This window comes from Ochotona princeps, chromosome 23, assembly GCF_030435755.1.
Source record: "Ochotona princeps isolate mOchPri1 chromosome 23, mOchPri1.hap1, whole genome shotgun sequence".
NCBI lineage: Eukaryota > Metazoa > Chordata > Mammalia > Lagomorpha > Ochotonidae > Ochotona > Ochotona princeps.
The window spans coordinates 7,081,179-7,094,108 of NC_080854.1; the positions used below are offsets into that span (position 1 = coordinate 7,081,179).

General features: G+C 38.9%; 1 protein-coding gene across 3 annotated transcripts in view; it reads right to left on the reverse strand.

The window, feature by feature from the left end:
* Positions 1-12,930, reverse strand: part of KIF2A (kinesin family member 2A) — a 61,966-nt gene that overhangs the window by 13,083 nt on the left and 35,953 nt on the right. The window contains exons 5-16 of one of the 3 annotated variants that reach the window (XM_004583733.4): positions 12,249-12,314; positions 11,505-11,605; positions 10,163-10,258; positions 9,486-9,540; positions 8,951-9,113; positions 5,859-5,949; positions 5,663-5,726; positions 4,868-4,959; positions 4,107-4,249; positions 3,420-3,624; positions 2,478-2,588; positions 1,924-1,991 (exon numbers count right to left, since the gene is read on the reverse strand). In XM_004583733.4, the coding sequence (XP_004583790.2) occupies positions 1,924-1,991; positions 2,478-2,588; positions 3,420-3,624; positions 4,107-4,249; positions 4,868-4,959; positions 5,663-5,726; positions 5,859-5,949; positions 8,951-9,113; positions 9,486-9,540; positions 10,163-10,258; positions 11,505-11,605; positions 12,249-12,314 (1,255 nt within the window). Of the gene's footprint in view, positions 1-1,923; positions 1,992-2,477; positions 2,589-3,419; positions 3,625-4,106; positions 4,250-4,867; positions 4,960-5,662; positions 5,727-5,858; positions 5,950-8,950; positions 9,114-9,485; positions 9,541-10,162; positions 10,259-11,504; positions 11,606-12,191; positions 12,315-12,930 lie in introns of all 3 variants that reach the window. The other 2 variants (XM_004583732.4, XM_058680009.1) reach the window with 2 other exon arrangements.

Here is a 12,930-nt window from a genome sequence, read left to right on the forward strand (position 1 = left end):
AAATCCAAAATTTTTGGAGCAGATGCCGCAAGCAGAAAGTTCCTTATATGATCTCATCTGATGAGTCACAAAATTCAAGTGCATGTACACTAAAAATACTAAATACAATTACCACCAAGCTATGTGTATAGGGTGTACATGCAACATAAATGGATGTTGATATCTGGGTTCCAAACCCAAGATATCTCACTACATACATGTAAGTATGTAAGTGTTCCAAATCTGAAACACATTGACGCCTCAAGCGCTTCTGGGCCCAAGCACTCTGGATCAGAGACGGTCAACTCGAATGGCATTTTTATGATGGGGAAATTCTTTGAAAATGAAATTTCAAAACACAGAGGGGCTTTTGCATGTTTTAATTCTTCAATATATTTTACTACTAATAAGCCTTCACTTCCTCAGAAAACATTAAAAAAATAAGCACTTTGCTTGACATTAATGATGGAAAAACCCCACAATCAAAAAAACACAAGTTTTCAGCTAAAAGTTTATAATTCAAAATTTAAGAAATTGAATTTTTAAAATGAAGCTATGTTACATGTTTTTAACAAAAGGTTTATACTTTCCAGCAGTGCTTACTATCTGTGAGACTGCTCTGTTGAGGCAATGCAGGAAGTATAAGGAACTAAAAGGCCTGTCTTGCTAAGTTTAGGCTAAATCCAAACATAGCTCTCTTGTCTTTCAAGAACAGATACACAGGTAATAAAAAATCAGTTTTAAAAGGAGAAGAAATAAAGAAAGATGCTCCAAAGAAGTGAGAATAATGGTTGTGGGGCAGAGATGAATGGACTGGGTCCTGTTAGAGTGCGTGTTCACGAAGGAACACGCATGAGCAAGGCTGGGGGACCCGGGGGACTAAGGCTTTACCTCCCAAGGTGACGGCAGGAATTTCCCATCTTGTGACTATTCAAATATTCATTACCATTCACTTACGGTTTGGATAGTTTTCTGTATATACATATACTTCACATTTTAATAAAAATACAGTTCCGTTATTAAAACAAAGAGACAGGAAAAAACATTAAGGAAATCTCCGCACTAGAAATGCATTGTAAAGAGTAATTTTGTCTCTCTCTATTAAAATCACAAATGCTAACATGTGAAAATAGAAATTTAAAACTATATAAACATGAACACTGGGGAAAACAAATCTACAGACCAAATTCCAAAATAACCCCAATTCCAAGATACTCCATGAGTATAAGAAATAAACAGCTTCGCTAGTGTGTGATGTATTTTCTTTCTCTCCATCAATTCTAATGCCAGGAGCAACAGAAGTAAGTCACACAAGAACACCACAAAGAACTGCGCGTTCACGCCCTATTCAGACCTAGACTCCTGATACGCAACATTTCACAGTGTCCGGAATAACGGCGAGCACACGCCAGAACAGCTGAAGGAACGCTGACTGGCCCCAGGGTTCCCACTTCCCCTTGGAGGGGTGGGGAAAGAACATTCTGTGGTCTCAAGGCATTTGGTCTGGTCTGCGCAAGGCAACTGCAGGCAGGATTTGGAAATTCAACCAGTCTATACCAGCTGATAACTTTGAGTGGTCCGTGAGTTATAAATATTCAAATTGCTGTTAATAGAAAAAAGGCCTTCCCACCCCCTGTCTGAGAGTGTTAATACAGCAGGAAGACTCTATTTGGTTTAAATGTAATAAAATATCATAAAATATAACTTGCTGAAATGGACAGAAAGACCACTTTTACTAAAAATTTCTGTATCTTTTCCTAAATTTTAAAACACATTTCCATTTATTTTTAGAATTGGACAAAAATGAGTCTAAATATTACCTAGATTAATTCGAAGGTTTTTTTTCCCCCAAAAATTGAAAGAACAACACAGTTAAGATATTAAACGATGCTATGTGCTATACGGGGTCCCTCAAATGTCAGACTTCAGAAACAATTCTCCTACCTATTTGCATATCTTAATGTATTGAGAGTATTTTCACAGGATGCCATTCCTGGAGAGATTGTGGCAATCTAGGAAGAAGATTTGGAAGTTAAGAAAACATAAATGAGCAAGACAGTAATACTGACAAAAAGCTTGCTAACCCCACAACAGCCATTTAAGGTTCTCACGATGCTCTTCTGAACTTGCAACATAACTTGCCATTTCATACCCACAACCAGATAATAAACATGAAGCCTGGTTAACACATAGCAACTGTCTGAAGGCATGAGGAAATCATCAACTCCAGTAGAAAAGTTCGATGAACATCTAGAAGGAAGCAGCTTGTGGGTCTCCCGACACCCACACTTTACAGCCAGTTAGTGGCGGCACGCACTGTGGCTGCCACATCACCCTCTACCAGAGGGACAAGGCACCGCATCTTAAAACACTACTGTATTCCTCACAAAGGGAAATCAAGCTATTGCCATTAAGACACTTTGACTTTCTACAAATACCAGGCAGTTCTTTCTTCAGGATCAAAATGAAACAAACAAAAGCCACAAGCACAAACTTACCATGCAGGTACGGGAGTTTTCACCTATGAAGGAGTCCCTTAACACCTGAGTGAGTTTACTCGCCCGGAAAGGAGTGTGAGGTTTATTTCTACCTAAGGCTCGGATGCACTCCTGCAAAATAGGCAAGCAAACCTCACAGATTAGACTTTCTTTTCATCAAGAGAAATCCTAATGAACATTTTAACAACTTTATTGCTATAACTTTTAACCCTGAAGGTCTGGTCATTCTGAAAATAGAAAAGCCGCTTTACAACATATTAAGATGCTAATAAAGTGAATAACAAACCAACTATACAATTCCAAAGGATAATCCTGGAAATTATGACTGTCTAAACCTTTTTAAAAGTGAAAAGCAGTAGGATTAACTAGAAACAATTACATTTTGAAAATGGCACTTGCAGGCAGCACTGTGGCATACTGGGCTATGCCCCAACTTATGGCACTGGCATTCCATATGGATGCCACTTATGTTCAAGCTGCTCCACTTCCCATCCAGCTCCCTGCTGTGGCCTGGGAAGGCAGCGGAGGATGGCTCAAGTCCTTGGGATCTTGCATCCATGTGGAAGACCCAGAAGAAGGTCTGGCTCCTGCCTTTGGATCAGCTTAGATCCAGCTGTTAAAGCCATCTGGGGAGTGAACCACTCCCAATCTCTCCTCTCTGTAGCTCCGTCTTTCAAATAAAAATAAGTGCAAAGAATGGATTATTGTGTGTGTGTGTGTGTGTGTTTTTTCACCTTGTGTTTTATATTTTTTTTCCCTAGTAAAGGAAGAAATACAATGTGTGCAAATGAAAACTAGGTGGACTAAAATCTAAAACTGTCAAGGGCAAGTGACTGAATTTTAAAACTCTTTTTGTAAGGTAAAACAACTATTTTGTACTTGAATAAATGAAATTCAAGTCAACAGTACAAGATCTTTCACAACTGAACGCGTTCTCCTCACCTTGAGTGCTAAAAGGCTCTTATTAATTTCAGCACCTTCAAGCCGCGTTTGCCTGTCCGCACTGGAGGTATCGGCTCCTCTTTCGTTTCCAGCCAAGTCAATGAGAGAAAATTTGCCATGTAGTTTTCCTTTCCTTCTCAGAATAATCTGGAACACTGCATGGCTCCGAGATGAATGCGCATTTGCAGATGTTTGACCAGATGTTCTACAAGGCAATCAAGGACATCTTGATACACAAAGGTTTTCATTTACATGTTCAAAGCATGATAGTTGTGTTAGAATAAAAAGCAACATACCCTCCCCCCCCTATTTAGCTAATGTTAAGCACTAAATACAGAAGAGACGCTTGGTATAGCCAGATTCAAAATACACACACATACACACACACCCAACAAACTTGAAATACATTAGCTGGTATGGTATCAATACAACAGATGTCACTCAAATCTATACGTAACACAAAAATCTATAATGATTTTTACTTCCAACCTATGCAAGCCATGTTAAAGAACTTATCTGTTTTGTTTTCTTTTCTTTTTGTTTTTTTTAAATTTAATTGGAAAGTCAGACACACTGAGAGGAGTGGATCAGTGGACGGAAGATCTTCCTCTCTATCTGATTTTCTAATAAAAAAGTAATAATAAAAATAAATTGAAACTTCCCTTTCTTAATCAAAATGAGATTTACCTGCAGCTGTTGCCTATGTCAATGAGTTTCAGAACATCTTCAACACATTTGACCTCACGTTCCTGTAATCCTACCACCTGAACCTGCTGCTTTCCATCTTCCAGAACTCTTAATTTTGTTTTCCTATTTAGCAGGTCAAATACCTGTGAAAAGCCATATTCAAATTAGACTCAATCACCAGAGGAAACATTTCACAAACAAAAATAATTATCAGAATAATAACACTTAATGAGCTTGAAGAATCTTAAGGCTCATTAACAAAGCAAACTCACGACATAAATTCTAAGATAACATTCCAGACACACAAAACATCTCTGTGGGGTGAGTGTCACGGCACGGCCAGAGACCGGCCGCTTGTCAGAGTGCTACCCGAATCCCGCTCGCTCTGTTTCCCATCCTGCTTCTTGGAACGCGTCTGGAACGGCAGAGAAGACAGCCCATCCACCTGAGCACCTGCGGCCCATTCCGGGAGACTCGGTGGAGGTGTCGGCCCCCGGCGCTGCCCTGCCCAGACCCTGCCACACAGCCACTTGGGGTGTGAGTCGGCAGACCGGACCTTGCTTGTCTCCTCTTTTTCTGTCTCTCCCTCTTTGCTGCTCTGCCTTTCACACAAATAAGCGAGTAAAACAAAACATTTGCCATCATGAGGGCTGCAAACCACATGCAACTGAGTGAATCCCCTTTAGAAGCAGTAAAAGTGGGCACATTTTATGCTGTTGTCTAGTTTACTACAAAAGCTAAAATTAAAAATTTCCCCTTACCTTTCCACTGTAAATTTCAAAAAAGGTTGCATATACTTGAAGTTCTAGCTTCTTATAGTTCGGCTTCTTGAGCATTAAAAAGACATCTCGAGCTGTAAAAAAACGTCATATACAGAAAACTGTAAGACACATCAAATACAGCAAATGGAACCTTTTTATAGCTTAGCTACCAAATGACTAAAAGTAATCTCCACCAATGTACCAGACTACACTAACAAAAAGAGCTATAGAGGGCTCAAAAGTTTCATGGAAAATGGAATAAAATGGTGTTTATTTTGACACAAAATTTTTATCCTTGGGCTGGGATTGAGGCATAACGGGTTAAGCTGCCACCTAACACTGGCATCCCACGCTCCACTTCCAAACCAGCTTCCTACTAATGTGCCTGAGAAAACAGCGTGATCTGGGTCGTGTCTTCGGGCCCCTGTGCACCAGTGTGGGAAACAGGATGAAGTTCCGGCTGTGACCTTCCGCGGCCCTGCCTGCTGCAGCCATCTGTGAGGTAAAACAGGATGGATGGAGGAGCTCTCTTTCTCCCTAACTCTGCCTTTCCAATAAACGAAGTCAATGTTTAAAAAAAAGTTGTTTGAAATGTATACCTAGTCTTGTCATAAAACGCATTTTTCCATGAAGTTTGTGAAGTACCCTCATATAGTCACGATTTCTGTCCTCCAAACCTAACAGTTTTTTGTAAGCATTTGAAAACCTAAAAATGATATCATAAATACTGACTACAGCATATAGCTGCTGGAATAATACCCAAGAATGTTATAAACTATATGAAAAGGAAATTACCTGCTAATGCATAAATTCCTTTAGAACAGTCTTGATTCTTTCCTGAAAAGTCACCACCCATAGTCTGTATTTTAAAGAGAATAAAGAATAACAGCTATTATTCAGGAATAAGTCTTGAGATTTAGATCTCGGAAATAAGCCGTAAGAGACAGAAAGTGCAGCTCACACCAGGATGTAACCTGAATACATTACTTACATGAGTTTTTCCACTTCCAGTCTGCCCGTAAGCAAAGCACGTAGCCATCCCCCTTTCGAATATAGTTTCCACTAGTGGTCTAGCAGTAAACCTTAAAAATAAAATCCAGCAGGCAGAACATGTTGACAGTTTAAAAAAAATAGGAAAGTCACAGCAAATAACAAAGTTCATTATTAATAAAACTTATGACAAATTTTAAAACAAATCTTCATGAAAAATTTAAATAACCTCACAGGGGTATTTCAAAAAGTTTGTGGAAAATGGAATTTAAAAAGCAATTTTATTGGCATAGTGGGTAGGGCTGCCAACCTACTGCGCTGGCATCTCATATGGGAAGAGGTCTGAGTCCCAGCTCCTCCACGTCCAATGCTGATGTGCTTGGGAAAGGCAGGGAAAAGTGGCCCATACGGGCCCCTGCACCCATGTGGGAAAGCTGGTCAAGTTCCTGGCCCCCAGCTGGCCCAGCTCTGGCCACTGCGGCACTACAGGAAATGAGCTCACTCTGCCCTTGTCACCTCAGCAACTCTGCCTTCTAAATAATCAAATAAACCTTTTAAAAAAAAGTAAACTTACTTCGGTGCAAGAAATTTTGAGTCCACATACATATAGTATCTGTTCAAAAAATTCAAAAGAAAATATCCGAACTTTTACACAAAAATAAACCTATCTTCTAATATAACTGCTAAAAGCTACTTAAGTTTTAAAGTATAGTTTCCAAAGAATGGCCACGCTAATAATGATGTAAAAACAACAACAACAACAAAAACTAGAAGTATCAATTACAATTCTGACAGAAACAGAATCAAAATACAGTAATTACTTCAAAAATTTACTTTTCATTTCATTCAAAAGACAGAAGACAGAGGAAGAGATTCCATGCACTGGTTTATTCAGCACACAGCTGCAACAGCGAGGGCTGAGCTAGGTTAAAGCCAGGAGCCAGGAATTCCATTCAGTTTCCCACTACGGTGCCAGGCCCCACACTGTCCGCAAAACCCAAGTGTAGGCCAGGCTGAAGTTACAAGCCCAAACTCAATCTATGTGTCCCAAGTGGGTGGCAGGGACCCAAGCACTTGTTGGAGCCATCGTCCGTTGCCTTTAGGATGCCATTAGCAAGCAGAGTAACTGGCACTCAAACCAAGCACTGCGACAGGGCATGCGCATATCCCGAGAAGTGACATCAGCTTCCTGTGCCAAATGCTAACCTCCAGAGTGGTCATTAGCCAATAGAGAAAAAAAATAATCAAAGAGGAATCTACATATATTCTCAATCAGCAGGAAAGTGATGATGATCTGGAATGTAGACATGAAAATTTACACTTAAGGAAAACAACATAAATTATGCTTATAGGACATGGAATCTATCGCTTCTTGACCTTTTGGCTAAGATCAAGCATGGGACATGGAATCTGATTTGACAATTCTAACTCAAGAAGAGGATGACTAAATATTATGATGATTACCTATCAGCAAATTTGTTTAATCCACCATTAGAGTTGGAAGAAAAAGGTGCACAGGGAAAAGAAATATCACTTCACTGTACAGAGCACTGACAAGTATGATACAAAACAAACCTACAAGTAGAATATTATTACATGGATTTCCTGATTTTTTTCCCCCAAAGATTTATTTATTCTTATTGGAAAAGCAGATTTACAGAGACAGAAAGATCTTCCATCTGCTAGTTCACTCCCCAAGTGGCCGTAACAGCCAGAGCAGACCAGATCTGAGGACAGGAGCTGGGAGCCAGGAGCCAGGAGCCAGGAGCCAGGAGCACCCTCTGGGTCTCCCATGCAGGTACAGAGTTCTAAGACTTTGGGTCATCCTCCACTGCTTTCCTAGGTCTCAAGCAGGGAGCAGTGCCCATATGGGACCCCAGTTTGTAAGGGAGAAGATTTAGCTACTGATTCATTACGCTGGAACCAAAATTACAAGGCGTTCAAGTTGAGGACCTCGCTACCGAGTCATGACGCTGGGTCCCCCTTGGTTTTTGCTTTAAAGACAAAAGTGGGTAAGATGCAAAATAAAAGCAGCAGAAAAAGTTTTGGATAAAGACAATAAAAATAAGTCTGTAGGATTCCGAGGCCAAAAAATCCATAAAAGTCTGTGTGTATCACAGGATCAAGACAAGAAGAAGAGCAGCACGAAGAGAGTGAGACAATGCGCACTCAATCCTTTAGATGTACCGCAACGTACACCGGAGTCTTGAGAACCATTCGGAAAGTCAAACACACTGACATTTTCTAGAACAGAGCAAGGGAGGACAGAGGGACAGCACCCTTCTCAGTGAACTACAAATCACGCAGGGTACAATGACACATCCCTAGGTCTCTTCATTGCGTTGTTCACAACACCTTCGTGGGGCAGTCAGACACCAATTCCGTGATCCTCTGTTTGCCACTGAACTCCCTGTATCTTGGCAAAGCCCAGGGAAGCTGGTATTTCATTTGGTTGTTGGTTTTCTTACAATTTTTTTAAAGTAACAGTGGTTTTTCTAATTATTACTTGTTGAATCATTTATTTGGTGGCGGGTTTAAATTATGATTATAAACCAGACTGAAAGTACGTCATTGTAAAAAATTAGAAAAATGGGAACAAGAAGGGAAGGATAGGGTGAACACGCAAGTATCGCTATGCTCTCTCTCTCTCTTTATTTACAACCAAATCTTTGGTTTATTATCAAATAAGAAAATATATCCAGAGAGCGGCTAACTGCCCATGTGGATGGAGTTGAACGCGTCGCAGGAGCAATCTTCATGTTCTTAACTCCATATGAAAAACATTAAAAAAATTAAGATTTCCTTTATTTGAGAGCCAGAAGAGAGAGAGAGAGATCTCTTCTGTCTTCTTGTTCATCCCCAAAGGCCCATGTCCCTGAAACTCAAGCAAAGCTTCCCACATAATCAACGAAAAAACCTGATTTGGAGTTTCACGGCAAAGAGTAACTATTAATATTCATTACAGCATCACTACACTTTCTTCTATTTAAAATCAGAATGAAGAAACCTATTACACCTCCAGAGAACCACAGCAAGAGAAACATTGAGTTTCAGTAGGAGACCAAAATTCTGATTTAAAATAAATTTACCTACCTGTAAACCATTTCATTAGGAGCTGAGTCATCAAAGGCATAATCAAAACGAAACGTTTGGTTTTCCAGGTACCGTGTTAAATCTACCTTTTGTTTCGGTTCATGTACCATCACAACATCTTTGCTAGGGATTGTGATAACGTCAAGATCTTTCATCTGAGTTTCTAAAAGAATAAATGAGAATCAATGTTCAGTAATCTTCACAGCATCTGACTTAATACACAAAACTTATTTAAGGTGAATGCAGAATAAAAATAGTAAGTCCTATAAGTATAAACTGCAATAAATACATCATTCAATAAGACAGAGTATTTCAATAACCAAAAAAAGTCAAGATTTTTGTGAAGCAAGAACTACGAATGGCAATGATTCAAAGCATGAACAAACAGGTCCAGCCACAGCAACATGCGTGTCACTGAAAAACGAAAGAACCCAACATTTTAACTTTTCCAAACCAATCTGATTTGTGCTGTTATCAAAATATAGTATGAGTAAGATACAATGAACCTTGTGGTAGAGCTTAACGAGTATCATACCTTTTTTATTGAGTGGTCGTTTTCTCACACAAACACATATCCTGTGTTCATCAATCTAGAAAAACAGGTATTTTATTTAAGTGAGTGTCAACAATTCTATTAAATCCTAACACAGCCTGCTAACTAACGCGCATCAGACGCTAGGTGAGGTGGATTACTTATCAATTATTCACAATTAGTATTCCCTGTGTACTAAATTCTCATTCTTCAGTAGAGAAGGAGATGGACTAACAAGTTAGAACATTTTCCAGCAAGTTTTTGGTTCATTGGAGCCCTCAACAACCATCATTTATTCAGAGTTAGAAAGGTATTTATTTCAAGTAATGAATGAACTACCAACAAACAGCAGTGATGGTGGGCTCTGCAGTCCAAGCCAAGGAGGAAACGTACTTGGAGCGGGATGAAAGTTAGGTGTGGTTGGGAAGGAATATGGGTTTTCTGACGTGAGTCTTTTTAGTTGCTCTGCCCTCCAAAGGGGACTCCGCTCCGAAAAGAGCATCCTTACACTACAATACAGCAAATCACAGGAGATGAACATGCAAGTGCTGTGCTTTCTTGGAGAGAACACCCACTGGACAGGGAAAATGAACTAACTAATCACAATATCAACTCCATGCGCACAAAATACAAGTGGTTATTTAGAGAGAAAAACAAAACAAAACAACAAAGACTCTTACAGGATCCGCTGTTGTCAAAGGCCTATAATCCAAACTTCCTCTAAAGTCTCTGATCATGCACATTATTTCATAGTTTGGATTTGTAGCATCAACATCCTATTAGAAAACAGAATACAATGATTATAGCATTGTATATGTTGCATCTGTTATACATATGGTTTGAAAATTAAAATAGATTGTGGTATTTGTCATAATCAACCCCAAATTCAAACTGGAGAAATGACCCATTTTAATTACGCTCAGGATTATATTCAGATTAAAAGCACAATTCCATTAGTATGCATGCATCTTGGTAATTCGAACTAAAAGGTTTCTCATTAAAGCCACCCCTTAATTTTTCTAAAAGCCTGTTACACATATGCCTTAATTTTTCTAGAAAATGAAGAAAGCAGGACTGTCTATCTATCTGTCTGTCTGTCTATCTAGCTATCTGGCATGGTGAAACAGCCCTAAAGCATTAGGACACAAAACTTATAGAATCAAATGCCAAAATAATTTTTAAAAACTAAAGTCACTAAATGCTGAGTACAATTTAATTCTTGACTTCCAAACTAAGAGAATATACTAGTAAGTTAGACAGTAACAGTTAATAGCTTCTCCTGGTCATGAATGAAAAACTACTGAACAGAAGTTCTATTTTTTTTAAACACATAAACAGCCTTACTGTGAATGTAATTTAACCTCATTATCATTACTGAAACTTACTTTCAATTCTGCTCTGTGAAATCATTTTAACCATGCCCTTGGAAAAGCGGAACGTGAAGTGAGACTTGAAGAACCAAGATGTATGATGCAGTACTGGGAAGAAACAGCAGGTGGCACCTGTGCTGTTCCAGCGGATCCCTACTGCACACGCCGATTCAGGCTCAACAGAGCACTGGGGACACAACTGAATAGCAAAACCTGTGACCTGGTGGGCCGACTTGGTTAAGGGCGTTTGAACATGCTACTAAATTAATAACCTGTTGTTTTATTATGGGAAACAGCATGCACAGATGGAGGAGTTACATGAACAACAAAATTTCTATTATGAAAAGACCTTAAAAGGATTAAAAACCCAGTTAAAATTTGTGCTACCACCAAAAGGAAATGCTACAGCAACACAATGGAGACCACCTCTCATTATCCAACACAAATCTGAAATCAAGAATTTCTTTCTTCCTATGATGTGTCGAATTTACTAACCATGGAGCTTCTTCTCCCAGGTGGGTGTAGGGGCCCAAGGACTTGGGCCATCCTCTGCTTTCTAAACCTCTTAACTATTTTATAACTCACATCACTTTCATTGATAGTATCGTCTTTGATTCATAAACAAAATCAAATACACATTTATGCCACATACCTGGGCTCTTTTTTCTCTAAGTTCTTGCTGTTGCAGTCTCCTTTTTTCTCGTTTTTCTTGTAATTTTTCTACTTCTTTCACACAATTAGATTTTCTACGTGCTTAAAAAAAAGAAAAGATGAGCTATAGAAGTACAAGTATAGCTTTCTCTTTAGGATACGGCACTTATTATAAACATTTTCTGTATTACTTTATCACATACAGCAAAAAAAGGACACAGTGACGAAGCATGCCTGTGGTAATGACATGAGCTTACTTCTGAGCTGCTTTGAACAGATGTGGGAACAGGACAGGATACAAATGAAGAGTCAAGGAAAAATGACTCCACCATACTGATACATGCCGTCTCTTGGGTTAGGGTCACAGATCTGTGGACTGATAGGATCTAGATCCTTCGGAACTCTTGTCAGATTATCATCTGGCCAGAATTCTAAATCCAAAGCTGGCGAGACACTGCAATTTTACATTTAATTTTTTTTCCTCCAAGACACAGATGTGAAAATTCAATTAGCAGACTAAAGCAGTCAGAAAAACAAAAAAAGAAAATGTTTCATAACTGTATAAAACAAAATCCACAATCCAGTTTGTGAATGAGACTTTGCCAGCAGGGCACTTACACACAGGATGACCAAGAGAGAATACATGTATGTCTAAAGTGACTGAATCTTTGATACGTAATTTACATACAAGGGGGTCCAAATTCCTTTTTTGCAGCTTGAACTGGAGATATATCGGAAACACTACCATTCTGTTGTGCGGAGGAAGACTGCTCAGGGAGCTGAGTGGGCCGGGCACGCGCAGAAGCAACCACTGTGTGTGAAAAGCATTCAGATCAAAAACAAGATTAGCAAAAACTGACCTTGGTAAAAACAAGACACACCTCAAAAAATCCAAAATGTAAATGCTACACTATTAAATTGCCAAATTTTCCACTTATTTATGCCTTAACAGAGAATATATGAAATTCCTAATAAACTGACAATAAGCTACAAGCAGTTTCCAAGGTACTATGTGCAGAACCAGCTCCCATTCAATGTGACTCCAGCTCTACAATGCGACCTGAATAACTTACATAACCAACGGCAAAGGAATTCTAACAACAAAAGATATGAGTATGAACTTTTTCATTACTTCACAATGAAAAACAATCTCCTTAAAATGCTACGTATAAAACATGAATTAAAACAGATTCTCAGATTGAAACATTTATGCTATTCAGATACACACACTGTAAATCTCAAAATGCCTTCACTGACCCTTACATTCTAAATCTCATTCTTTACCCCTCAAAATATACAAATCTTTACTAGAAAATTTCCCAATGTAGGTGTTGTAAAATTGGAAAAAGGAACCAAAAAAAAAAAAAAAATCAGCAAATGTATAAAGAAATGCATGATTGAAGAGCACAAACGTTGTTCTCTGCCTT